Consider the following 12,751-nt stretch of genomic DNA (forward strand, 5'->3'; position numbering starts at 1 on the left):
AGCGTGGGCTCGCTGTTGGGCTGGAGCAGCTGCAGGTGGCCATTGTGCTGGCAAAGGTTTACTCTTGGCAGAGGGTCAATGCCCTTTACCTTACACATGTTGTTGTGCTTTGTGGTTTCTTTTAAACTTAGAGCATTCCCAGCGCCTATGGGGATGGTGTGAGCTTGCTGGCCTCAAGTGAGGTGGGTTTCTGTCTGCATTTCGTAGAATTGCAGAGTGGTTTGGGTTGAAGGGACCTTAAAGCGTCTCCAGTCCCAACTCCCTGCCGTGGGCAGGGACCCCTTCCACTGGAGCAGCTTGCTCCAAGCCCCTGTGTCCAACCTGGCCTTGAGCACTGCCGGGGATGGGGCAGCCACAGCTTCTCTGGGCACCCTGTGCCAGCGCCTCAGCACCCTCACAAGGAAGAACTTCTGCCTAAGAGCTCTCTCAATTTCCCCTCTGTCAGTCTGATATTAGCTAAGATCCAGCTGTAGCCTCAGTTTGTGTGCTGTCACCATCCTGAGCCCAGCATTTCCAGAAGGAACCAGTGTGTCTTTTCTGTAGCAGTTTTCTGTCTGCCTTCTCAAGCAGAGCGTGTTAGAACGTGGCCTGCTCAGGGAGGTGTGCAGTAGCTGTGCATTTCATTGAGACATTCTCAGCTGAGCAGGAGTCCTGTGGAACTGAAGACTGAAACAGTGAGTTTGAGGGGTGGAAACAGCGCCTCTCCTTGCTGATTGTTATCTCTTTCATTCATTCAGTAGGAGGGGCCTGTTCTGTGTTGTGTTTTCATGTTCAGCTTAAGTTTATCTAAGACGTTTTCCCCCCACTGTGTCTTTCTTCTGGTACTCTACGATCTCGTTTTCCCTCTTGGCGTCAGTGTTCATGTGCATGTGTGCTGCCTCGAAAGCCCTGCAGCAGTGAAGGGTGCTGGAGTGTGCAGTGGAACTCAGACCCAGGGGATACTAGGACCTGCTTCCTCTTGCTGTTTCAACAATCATCCAGAGTTCATCTGAATCCCCAAGCCCAGCTACTGATGTCCCCTTGATTTATGTGTTTTATTTACACCGTGGATGTGCTCAGTGCTCAGCTGAGCTCATGCCATGATAAACAACTCAGCTGGTTTATCATGCCATGCACTAAGCATGTTGTCTGCAGCTCGTCACTGCCCATGGAATCCATGCACCAAGCTTGGCTGCATTTTTTGTGCCATGACAGTGCCGTGCTCCTCTTTGCACCAAATGTTTGGGTTTTGTTTCTAGTGCAAGGGGAGACCTGATGCTGAAAGAACTCTGTGGTAGAAACAGAGGTGAGTGGAGCTGAAGGCACTCTGATCCCCTGGCCCTGCGCTCTCCTCACTCCCAGGAAAGTTCTAACCCCTTTGCAGGAGAAAACAGCAACAGCAGGGAAAAAGTGAGCTGTACTGCAGCCTTTTTACAGCTTCTAGAGCAGTGAAGAGAAGTATCGTCTTGTGGCCAGGTGGAGGGGCTGTGGGGAAGAAATAAGGAAGGAAAGACAGGCTATAGTTACCTTATTGGCCTTTTTTTGTTTGGTTTGGGTTGGATTCTGTCCACATACTCTTGACTTCCTTTGTACCAGTATTTAACAAAACCCAGAGCTGTGCAGGAATTTAAAAAGCAGTTTAGAGCATCTCTGTTACAGTAGAAATTTTGATGTCAGGAAGCTTTTAGAAGCAGCTAGGTGCAGAGAGCACCATGGTGCATGGGCACTGGGGGTGCCAGCGGCCCCTGTGGCACTGGGATTCCAGCACATGTCCCAGCGTCAGCAGAGCCCCATCCTGCTGCGGGTGCGTTCTGCTCTGGGCCTGTGGGTTGGGAGTGCAGAGCTTGAAGGTTTTTACCAGTGAGCTCTTGGTGGACTGGAAATCTCTGAATCACAGGTTCAGTTAGAACCGGAGTGATGGAGATGACTGGGCCAGCTGTAGGTGTGTGCACAAGAAGTTGAAGAACTTGGTGGGTTTTGTTGTCGTGTCTTTTTTAGAGGGAAGTATCCACAATACTTGTTACACACAGGGAATTTCAGAACAATCCCAATAAAAAGGTAGAAGAAAAGAATTTTATGTACTTAGAATTAGAAAGCAGGCACTCAGGTGGCAGTGGTGTGCAGGGCACTTCTGGGTTTCTTGTGAAGGTGCTATAATTAAAATGTAATTTGATTGTTTTTTTAATTAGCATTAGTTAGAATTCTAGTTAATGGGAAATCAAGAAGTATAATGGATTGTAATGAAATCCTCTGCTCTGCTAATAAATTGGATGCCTACTTGTAATTTGGTTGAGTTTTTATGCGCTGTGTTACTGGGAGGGTTACTGTGTAACTGTTCAATGGTATATTTGATTGAGAGCTGGGGATGTCTGAGTGGCAGTTACTCAGGAACAGTGCTTCCATTTTCGCTCTTTTTGCACTGGGATATTTTCTTTTCAGGAGAGAAGTTTTCTTCCACCCCACCTTTGTCTGATGCTTTACATTCATGTTAGTGTCTCAGAAGGGATATGCTTCCTGCCGCAGTTCTGCCGCCGGTGGTGGCTTGACAGAAGCACATTATCTGAGCTGGGGGCATTAGATTGTTAAAGAAGCCCTTAAGACTGATGGAATTAACTTACTATAGTTTATTGTCTGTTGGTGCTCTAACAAAGAAAAGCTGATTGAAAAATTATCATCATTATGTTATGTTCACTATTGTTGTTATGTGCCTTTAGAGACCACCATTTATGCCTCCTCCCATGGGCAGCATGCCACCACCTCCGGGTATGATGTTCCCCCCAGGGATGCCGCCTGTTACTGCCCCTGGCACACCGACAATGCCCCCAGCAGAGGAGATCTGGGTAGAAAACAAAACTCCAGATGGCAAGGTAAGGAGGCCACCAGGAACAATGAAGTGATGGCTATACTGCTGTAGCGAGCGTGTTGCTGTACGCAGTCTGGCACCGGGGTCTTGTCTATCCTCTTATTATTACTCTTAAACCAGGAGGACCTGGGCCATTATAAATGCCCCTCCTCTAGATAAGCAGCTGCTTGATGGTGACATTCTTAACTTTTAGGTCTATTTCTATAATGCGCGCACACGTGAGTCAGCCTGGACTAAGCCAGATGGGGTCAAAGTGATTCAGCAGTCAGAGCTGACGCCGATGCTGGCAGCACAGGCCCAGGCCCAGGCTGTTGGTGCCTCCACACCCACCACCAGTAGTCCTGCGTCTGCAGCATCTCCTTCCACCTCCTCGAGCACTCAGTCCTCCACCACCTCCACCACCACCACCTCCACTTCTGTCTCACAGACGATTTCCAGTGAGTAGCTGATGGTTCCTGATGCTTTGCAGTTATGGGGATCGGATGGGGGGATACTGCTTTAGGGAGTTACTGCAGCAAAAGCTTGGTATCCAGGAGGAAGTTGTTTGAGCATGGAGTATGAATTTAAAGCACAGTTGTTTAATCCAGAAGAACCTTGCATGCCAACCTGTTTTATTTTTTCCAATCTGAAGTGGTTCTTAGATCTTTGTACATTTAACTTCTGCTGTTATCACATCATCTCAAAGCTATTTTACATCCATTTCCTTTTGACTGTACATAAAGCTAAATTGTATTTCACAAGGCAAGTTGATCTGAGGTAGAAATTACAGCTGTAGCAGTTCCCTTTTTGTTTGCAAAGTGGTGTCTGTTGTTGTAGGAGGCCAGATCTTTGAGTGCTGCTCCTGGGCTGTGGGATAGAGCTGTTTCTGGTGTACTACTTTATTAGCATTGTTCTTCTGACTAAGTCTTGTAAGCTCCTCTGCGCTAGGGTTGCACGAATGAGGAAAAAAAGACCTTAGAGCCATTATTGCTCATTCATGACCTTTGAATAATAGTCTGACAATTATTGCTGTTTACATGGGCTGAGCCTTTGCTTTTAAGGGTTTTCCAGCCAAGGGAAACTCAGGAGGAAAGGGGACTGAATTTATGCAGCATGCATTTTTATACTTAGCATCTGCATATAATATAGTGTGATTTATACTGTACTGTGGCATCTGTGCTAACGAAGTGCCTCCAGTACAGAGCATCTGTACTGAGATGTGTGTTATGTGCTGTAGATCCATTTGCACGTGAGCGTGCAAGCAGTAAACAAGGGGTGAGATCACCCAGCATGAGCAAAGCAAGGCACGCCTGCTGTGGAACAGTTGGGTGCGTGTTGCTTTCTACAAGCCTGGCTGCTGAAGCACGGTGCTTGTGCTTGCCAGGAATCCTGTTGACAGTCTTGATCACTGTAGCTGTGCTGGCAAAAATGTGCACTGGATCAGGCCAGAGAGTACGCAGAAGATGGGCAGTTGCTGAGCTGTTTAAACTCCAGCTGCAGTGTGTAGTTGCTTTGGAATTCATCTTTTTCCCGTAGCAGGTGAGACAAGTCAGGCTTAAGTCACCATATAGAATCATGGAATGATTTGGGCTGGAAGGGACCTTAAAGCTCATCCAGTTCCAACCCCTCTGCATGGGCAGGTACACCTTCCACAAGAGTAGGTTGCTCCAAGCCCCATCCAAGTTGCTCCCCATCCATTTAACCCAAACTGCAGAGATCTGTGTATGAAAGGGAGTTGAGTTTAGGTAACCCTGGAGTTACACTTTAACACCAGGGGGAGGACGGGTCATTAGAGTAACAAATAATTTGTATTGCTCAAAGCATTTTAGGGGTTTTATTTTAGTTGAGAGGTAACTTAGTGCTGTGTTCAGCTGCTCTGTTGCGATATGGTCTACTCTAGGGACTTTGCTGGCTAACAGGAGTCAGGCAGGAGGTGAATGTTGCTTCTGCCCCAAGGCCAGGCTGCTGAGAGCTGATCCTGCTTTTGGAGTAGCTCCTTACACACCTTTGCTGAAGTTAAATTTCCTAATGTCAAACGCTGAGAATCTGTTCCACTTCTACCTGTTCTACCTGCTAAACTTTGTCTTTGCTTCCGAGAACTGTTACTGTTGGTGTCTGTGCCTAGGTGATAAAATTTTATCATTTAAATTAATTTTATAACTCTCAGACTTGTAAAAACCTGCGACTTCTGGCTGAGTTTCGTTCTTGTCTGGTACTGATTTGACTCAGGTCTTGAAACAAATCACATACTGACTCTCTGCTCTGTTTCCCTGAACTGTAGGCAGTGTTAAGAACTTTCACTCTTACTGAAACTTAACAACAGATATATATCTTTATTTACATTTGCTAATGCTGGTATGTTATTGGGGATGCTTCTGGTAGTCATTAAGTACTTCAGAAAACGCAGCGTGTCCATATGTAGGATGGTCAGAAGTTGGTGTGGTTCCTGCAGTGTTATTTTTTAATCAGCTCAGTTTTCCAACAGTTCCTCCCCCTCACCAGATCTCGCAGTGCAAATCTGCAGGGCTGGTCAGTGGGGTTAAGCAGTCACTCTCCAGTTCCCACTGACCAGTGCTGGGATGTGCAGCACTTTTTAAGTGCTGATTTCAGTCCTGCTGCAAGGATATGGAATGGAACACTGATGGTGTATTTTCCTACTGGCAGGCACTGAAGACCTGAACAAAAGTGCTTTCCTTTTCCTTGATGATTGACACATTTTTTAAGTTGACATTTTCCCATTCTTGGAACACAGCTTCATGAGCACAGCTCTAGACAGGCTGCTGCCATGTGCATGCTGCTGTCATGCACACGCTGCCACTTTTCTGTTAACAGGCAGAACCTGTGTTCATTTAACAGCAGAACAACTTTTTCCATTTGCAACTCTCTGTAATGTTCCCTTTCTGGTTTTCTGAATGGAGATACAGAGTAGAATTCCATTTCAGGCTGTATTTGTCCTTTGATACACCCTTGCTACCGCTGTAGAGACTTGTTAGGTGTAAACGATGGGACAAAGTAAAACTTGAAACTGAGTTTCTTGGTGAATACTTAATGTTGCAGAAAAGGCAAAAGGGTGTTTTGCCCATGAGTGCCTTCTTGCTGATGATCTCTAAGCATATCTGCTTATATCTGTTGGGAAACAGAGCACCAGTATGTTTGCAGCAAATCTATTGTAGTGTCTGAGATACAAGGTGTTCTTTGTTGTTTTTTTTTTTTTTATCAGCACCTACCACACAAGACCAGACCCCGAGTTCGGGTGTTTCAGTTGCCACACCATCAGTCAGTGTTTCAACCTCTGCTCCTTCTGCTACACCTGTGCAGACTGTACCCCAGCCAGTCCCACAGACATTGCCTCCTGCAGTTCCTCATGCAGTACCTCAACCAACTGCAGCAATTCCTGCTTTTCCACCAGTAATGGTACCTCCATTTCGTGTCCCCCTTCCTGGCATGCCTATTCCACTTCCAGGTAAATTGGCAAACTGTAATTGTCTTGTCTGCTACATGTCCATGTTGTCAATTTGTTTGCACTCATGTGTCCACTGTGTACAGAACTTGCCTGAATCCTCTCCACGCAGAGTATTTTTGAAAGAATTCAGGGTTAGCAGACAGACTTTTTAATTAACAAAGAGCATGGAAATTTTTTTACTTCTTGTTCTTTGATACACACCAAAACCAGCTGCATTTAAAACATGTAATCCTTTTTCTTTTAGATGATCAGAACTGCACTAAACGCTTCTTAATCTCATGGCACATGGGTGTCTTGTCACCCTGTTGAGCCTCTAAGCAGAATCCACATGGGACTCTGAGAATATTGTAGCACTGTATTTGACTAATTGCCGTAATACTCTTAATTTTTTTCTACTTGCTTGATTTAGACCTTAAGTCTTCTGTGTAAACATTTGTTAGGACATGGCTTTTAACCAAAAGAAGTTAAAAGAATATATTTATGAGCAGGAAAAATTGCTATTCGAGTGCATTACTCCAGATGGTGGTAGGTGTTTCCAGGTCTCTTAGCATGCAGCTGTCAAGGATGATGCTGTTTGGGTACACAAAATGTTGAGATTTAGACTGAGGATCATAACAAAAGTGTTCAAGGTGCTGGGGTGTTAGCCATAGATTTCAGGTATAAAGACCATTGAGAAGAAATCTTAGATGGCAGCCCAGCAGTAGATCATATTTTCTGAAGTTTTTATAAAATACATAGATATTCAGGGAAGTAATTTCAGGCTGACAGGAATTTGGACTCTGCTGCCTGTAAGTGCTGCAGAGATCCTCCTAAGAGGTCATTGAAGCCACTGGCTGTTTTAATACCATGTTGAGTTTGCAGGGGTGCAGTTGAGTTGTGCTAGTGCTAAAAGTCATTAGCTCTTTTCAGTGTGCACTAACGCTAAATATATATTGAGGGCTGATGATTTTCTGTGATGAAGGAGGGTTTGAGACTGAAGCTGTGTTGGATAGAAGTTAGTTTCTGACGATGAGTTATGAAGAAGCAGCTATGAGCAGTGTCTTCACATCTTTGACTCGGTACAGCTGAGTGAAGTGACTTCTTTCCTGCTGTCCCTGTAAGATAGAGATCTAGTACATACAAAGGCAGGCCTTTACCTTCCATTAAATTGCTCAGATGAAAAGTAATCCCTTAGCACACTTACTTGATAAAGGATATAAACATCAAAGTATTTAAAATGGGTATTAGTTCTGCTAACTAGAAGAGGCCCAACTTGGAGTTTCCTCTGCTTTTAGGATAGTCTTCTAAAGCAACTGGGCGAAGTTCCTTCAGCCTGCAGTTTGCTTGAAAAGGAAATCATAGTGTAGTACTCCTTTTAGACAGGAAAAAACTACTATTCTGAACATGATACTCAAGGCTGAGCAAAAATGGTAAAGGATAGAGGGAGAATTCTGATGTGTGTGTATCTGGGGTACTGCAGTTTCTGACATTGGCAGCAAGGGTCAGCATAGAGTGAAGGGTCCTTTAGGTACCTTTGGAGGCTGTAATCATCTACCCAGCTGTGAGCTCTCTGGGGAGATGGGGGTGGTCACAGCTGGTAGAGTGCTAGTGAAAGTGGGTGTGCTGGGCTGTGAGCCTGGGTTGGGTTTATTCATAAGCTCTCAGTCAAAAAGTTTTGTGCAGTAAGAAGGGAAGGTGGAGCGAAACCCTCGATTCCTCCTTAAACTCATGCTTGAAAATAATTCTTTTCAGAACTTGCCTGGTAGCAAGTCTTAGGTCTGGCCTGTTCTGTTCTTCCAGTGAGATGGGGCTTTAAAGTGACACTCCTAACATGTAGGAGGGACACCACATGCTACCACTGACGAGTCTGATTTGTCATTTTACCTGGTTACAGAACAAAGTTAGTCTGCTTCTCTCAGCTAATTCTGACTTCGTTGTAATGATTTATAAACACTGTAAAGAAAAAGGAAACCTTTAAAATATTTTACAGTAACAAGAAACAAGAGAAGTTAAAATTACTTTATGGCAGGAGAAGGTGTAGTTAAGCTCACCTGGTGAGTTAAGCTCACCAGGCTTTAACTTGTAGACATTTGGGGTGTTCAGCAGCAGATCTAATACCAGCTAGGTTGCTTTCAGTTTACAGACAGAGACAGAGCTGAACAATGCTGCTGTCAAGTGATCTCAAAGTTAATCTCTGTATTGCACTGTAGTAAGCCGGAACAATGGAAGAGTTGCTTAGTGATATCTCATAATCTCAGATCTTAAAAAGTAAGTCTGCTTTCTCTTAATTCATATGTTAAAAGTTAGTTGTATGTTTGAGACTGAACTTGGCGGAGGAAACAGTTTGGGTATTTGCTGAGTCTTATCTGCGCTGCAGTATTGGATCCCAGTGACCCCGCAGATGGCATTATTTATACTGACCCAATTCTGAGACATGCTGTAACTTCCTTAACAAAACGAATTGTCAGATTCATGTTCAAGTACATAACATGAAACACCTCCCGCAAATTGAGGCAAACACTTCATTCAGTGCTGTTGGAGTCAATGTTTTTGTGTCTCAATTCATACTTTTTTTTATAAAAACAATTTTGGCTTCTTTCACTGAAATTATCATTAAAATCCATTTCAGTTCTGTCTGCTCACAAATAGTTTGAAAAGAAATTGGCAGTATTTTTGTATGCTTTCCATTCTAGATCTCCGATGAAAACTAAACATTACTTTGGTTACAAACACAGGGGTTTAATTTCACTTTGCACTGGAGGATTTTCAGCCTCAGATGATGATTTGAAACCATTTATGTGAAAGTTTCTGAATTATTTCAGTTTCTGAGTGTCCAGACTTGACCATCATAGAGAGAACTTTGACAGTTTCCTTCCACACCCCAAATTGGAGGGTTTGGAAACTCATTCCTCTTACCCCTAATTTCCTACTGGATTTTGTGCCTGGTTGAAGAGGGTGAGGTGCTTTCCTCTTTGTGACCTTTCTGTGTCATTCCTAGTGCACTGGAGAGCAGAGCAGTTCATGATGCTGCCTTTCCCAGGGCTGGTTATGCTGCTTCCAGAGCATTTTTCAGCTTGTGACATTCTTGATAATGAAAAGTAAAGAAAACATTTGCTGCCACTGCCCCAGTGCAGCTTTTGTACCTCCTTTTGCAGCTTCATTGCTTTCATTTCTTTCCCCTTCTTCCTCCTCCAGCCTTTCTGTAATGCCCCCAACAGCCTCAGCTTTCCCACGGGTATGAACTTGGCTTTCCCCCTGCCACATCTGCCTAATTCAGACCTGTCCTTCTGCTCTTCCCACTGCTTTCTATATGCAGCAGCAGACTGAAAACAGCAGAGCCCGTTTGCTGCACTTGGCTGCTGCTCCCCAATGGGTCTGAGCAGGGGCCGTTAGCAGGGCGTGTTCCCCTGGCACTGCTCTGCTGGAGCTGTCTTCCCCCTTGGATGAACTTAAACCCCTGAGTCTTCATTGAAATACCGTTTTGTTTTTGATGACATCCCAGTAATTTGCTGAACAGCTGGTTTAATGCAGGCAGAAACTGTCACTGCAGCTTCAAATTAGTTTTATATTTGATCTGGCATAAAACGTTGAGGTAAAAATAATTCACATTTCCTTGCCGGGAGACTTTCTCTTTGCCAGCATTCCAAATTCTCTTTGGCATTCCAAATTGGAGCAGTCAGCCCGTAGTGTCCAGACTCCCCGTGGTAGCCGACATACAATGGCAGCTTTCCAACATGCTTGCTTGTCCCTTTTGCAGGTGTAGCAATGATGCAAATAGTCAGCTGCCCGTATGTAAAGACAGTCGCTACCACCAAGACCGGTAATTTTCAAAACCATCTTAGTTCGTTTTGTCTGTAAGTTGGCATGGTAGTGAATGTTGTTGTTTATTTTTTATTTATTTCTTTGCTTCCCCAAGTGAATGAGTATATATATCTATATATGCTTGATTTTCAAAACCAGTATAAATGCAAATATCATATTTGGCCAGGAAATAACTTTCCCAAATAACTGTTAGTGTTAGCTTATTTTGTACAAGAACCCAGTACAGTTTTCTGTAATCATTGAGTTCTGTAATGACTGTGAATCTCTTCATGCCCATACTTCTTAGTTACTAGTTCCCTGTGTGTGGATTTTTGTTTTTCCTACTTCCACCTGTGTGGTGACCTGACTGTGCTCGCATGTTGGTGTGTGTGTCTGTGCGTCTTAGTATGAAGTTTCATTTTTCCAATTGTGGATTTAAGGAAAGTCACTTTATGGCAATGTATAATGTGTGCTTTTCTATTATTTGAAAAGAGAGACTTTTTCATAGGACTGTTAAGGCTCAAAATTATGATCCTATAGTTCTAGTCCTATCCAATTTGTTTTCCTAGAACTTGCCATTCAAAATGTGTTCAGTACATCCATTTTGTGGGCTAGGTAGAGGAATACTAGGATAATGCAGCATTCTGGCTTTCTGATCTTGGGGTATTTACTTGCCATGTTGCTTTAGGATGTGCGTAAAATGTTTTTCCAATCACTCTGCAGTACTAAACAAAACTGTCACACAAGCTGAAATTGTTTCACTCCCATCAGCTTTCATCTAAGGCTCTGAAGTCATGTCAACTTTAAGTCAAGGCTGAAGATTTAGCCGAGTTCTCTGTATTACATGGCCTGAACTTGAGCCACTGTTGTCTTTTTTCAAGAGCAATCAGAATAGCTCTTAAAATGACAACTTCATTACACAGTGGAGTAGATTATTAAAAAAATTATTTGTTATACAGACCTAATAAAGACTTTTTAATAAATAGAGCACTTAGATTTGAAGTATGAAAGCAAACGCCTAAAAGCTGACAAATCTGTGCTGTGCAGAACTGCACATGACTCAAAATAAAAAGCTGTCTAATTTGCCTGCTAATAGGGGCACTGCTGACTGTAAAACAGGGAGCAAATGGAGTCACAATGCATTGCTTTGCAGCTTAACTGGAAATCTATGTTTATTTATCTAGGTTGATTGTTTGTAAATGAAGTCAGTGAAGTGCTAGGTCTGGGTCCTTACGTGGTTCAAGGTCACTTACTGTTTTCTTTCCTTTCTCCTTTTCTTTTTCCTTTACCCCTTGTACAGGTGTCCTCCCGGGCATGGCGCCTCCCATCGTGCCCATGATCCACCCTCAGGTTGCTATTGCTGCTTCCCCAGCAACACTGGCCGGAGCCACAGCCGTCTCCGAGTGGACAGAGTACAAAACAGCAGATGGAAAGACTTACTATTATAACAATAGGACTTTGGAGTCAACATGGGAAAAACCCCAAGAACTGAAAGAGAAAGGTACTTTTTTTTTAATCCAGCTGTATACTATTGCTTCAGCCATTAATGGTTGTGTTTGAAAACATGAGCAAGAATATTTCTAATCCCTCATCTCCCTTAAGAATATTTTGAAATTATAACTATCCATCTGAGCAGGTCTTGAGTCTGAAAGCCCTGGGTTTTTGTTTCCCACGGTATTGTAAGAGTATTTGGCTCTAGAGTTGCTTCCAGATTCTGTGACAATTGGGTAAACATGAGTTTCCACTCCAGCAGAGAGTAAGTACTTTACATACTCACATGTTGGAGAAGATCTTAATAGCAGGAGGATAGGAAGCGAAGAGAAAACTCAGTTATTCTAAAGACTGTAAACCAGGAAAGAAGGAAGATCACTGAAATTCTAAACTTCAGATCCTCAAGAAGTATATAAACAGATGTGGAATCCGAGGAAAAGTAAACTGCTTCCACTGCCACCATCCCTATGCTGCATTCAGGTCCTGTTCTGTGACTTGTGTTCATCTGAATCTACATTATACTCATCGGTTTTGTTGTATCAGAGGGAAATTGTTCTTGTATTATTAATAAGGAAGAAGAAGCAAAAATCCTGTGGCTTCTCCGTGAGTTTTTTTTTTTTTCCTCATCATCAGCATTCAAATCTAAAAGTGCTCTCCAGTGTTGCACTGCTGGTTGCAGCTCTTGTTGATATTTCTGTTGGTGTTTCAGTGATTTGTCTTGGTACACTTTAGCTACCTTTTCCATATTATAGGCTGCCTTTCATTTTCCAGTTCCAGGTAACTCTTGGTACAGGAGATAATCACATATTTATAGCAGATGCTGGAAATCCCCAGAAGGACAGAAAGTGATGAAAATCCATTTAAAATAAGTGCTGTTGTTGTGCTTGGAAAGTCATGCTGATCAAATAAATCAGTTGTGGTTTTATCATGGTTTTCTAATAATACTAAGGAAAATTCTATCTTTATGTAGAAAAAATGGAAGAGAAGATAAAAGAGCCAATTAAAGAACCCCCAGAAGAGCCTTTACCAATGGAGACAGAAGAAGAAGAGCCAAAAGAAGAACCTATAAAAGAACTTATAAAGGAGGTAAAAGACCTTGCAACCAAATAGTCAGTATCGGCATTTTGGGTCCTACATCCTACAGGTGTGGATGCATCTGTAGCCCAGGCATATTGACGGGAGACATGGTTAGTAAT

The 12,751-nt window shown here is 43.3% G+C and overlaps 1 protein-coding gene across 4 annotated transcripts in view; it reads left to right on the plus strand.

The window, feature by feature from the left end:
* Window positions 1-12,751, plus strand: part of TCERG1 (transcription elongation regulator 1) — a 31,095-nt gene that overhangs the window by 1,747 nt on the left and 16,597 nt on the right. For 2 of the 4 annotated variants that reach the window (XM_065690872.1, XM_065690873.1), the window contains exons 3-8: window positions 2,694-2,846; window positions 3,036-3,279; window positions 6,042-6,284; window positions 10,021-10,083; window positions 11,365-11,565; window positions 12,526-12,641. In XM_065690872.1, the coding sequence (XP_065546944.1) occupies window positions 2,694-2,846; window positions 3,036-3,279; window positions 6,042-6,284; window positions 10,021-10,083; window positions 11,365-11,565; window positions 12,526-12,641 (1,020 nt within the window). The remainder of the gene's footprint in view (window positions 1-2,693; window positions 2,847-3,035; window positions 3,280-6,041; window positions 6,285-10,020; window positions 10,084-11,364; window positions 11,566-12,525; window positions 12,642-12,751) is intronic. The other 2 variants (XM_065690874.1, XM_065690876.1) reach the window with 2 other exon arrangements.

This window comes from Lathamus discolor, chromosome 10 (genome assembly GCF_037157495.1).
Source record: "Lathamus discolor isolate bLatDis1 chromosome 10, bLatDis1.hap1, whole genome shotgun sequence".
In the NCBI taxonomy this organism is placed as follows: Eukaryota; Metazoa; Chordata; class Aves; order Psittaciformes; family Psittacidae; genus Lathamus; species Lathamus discolor.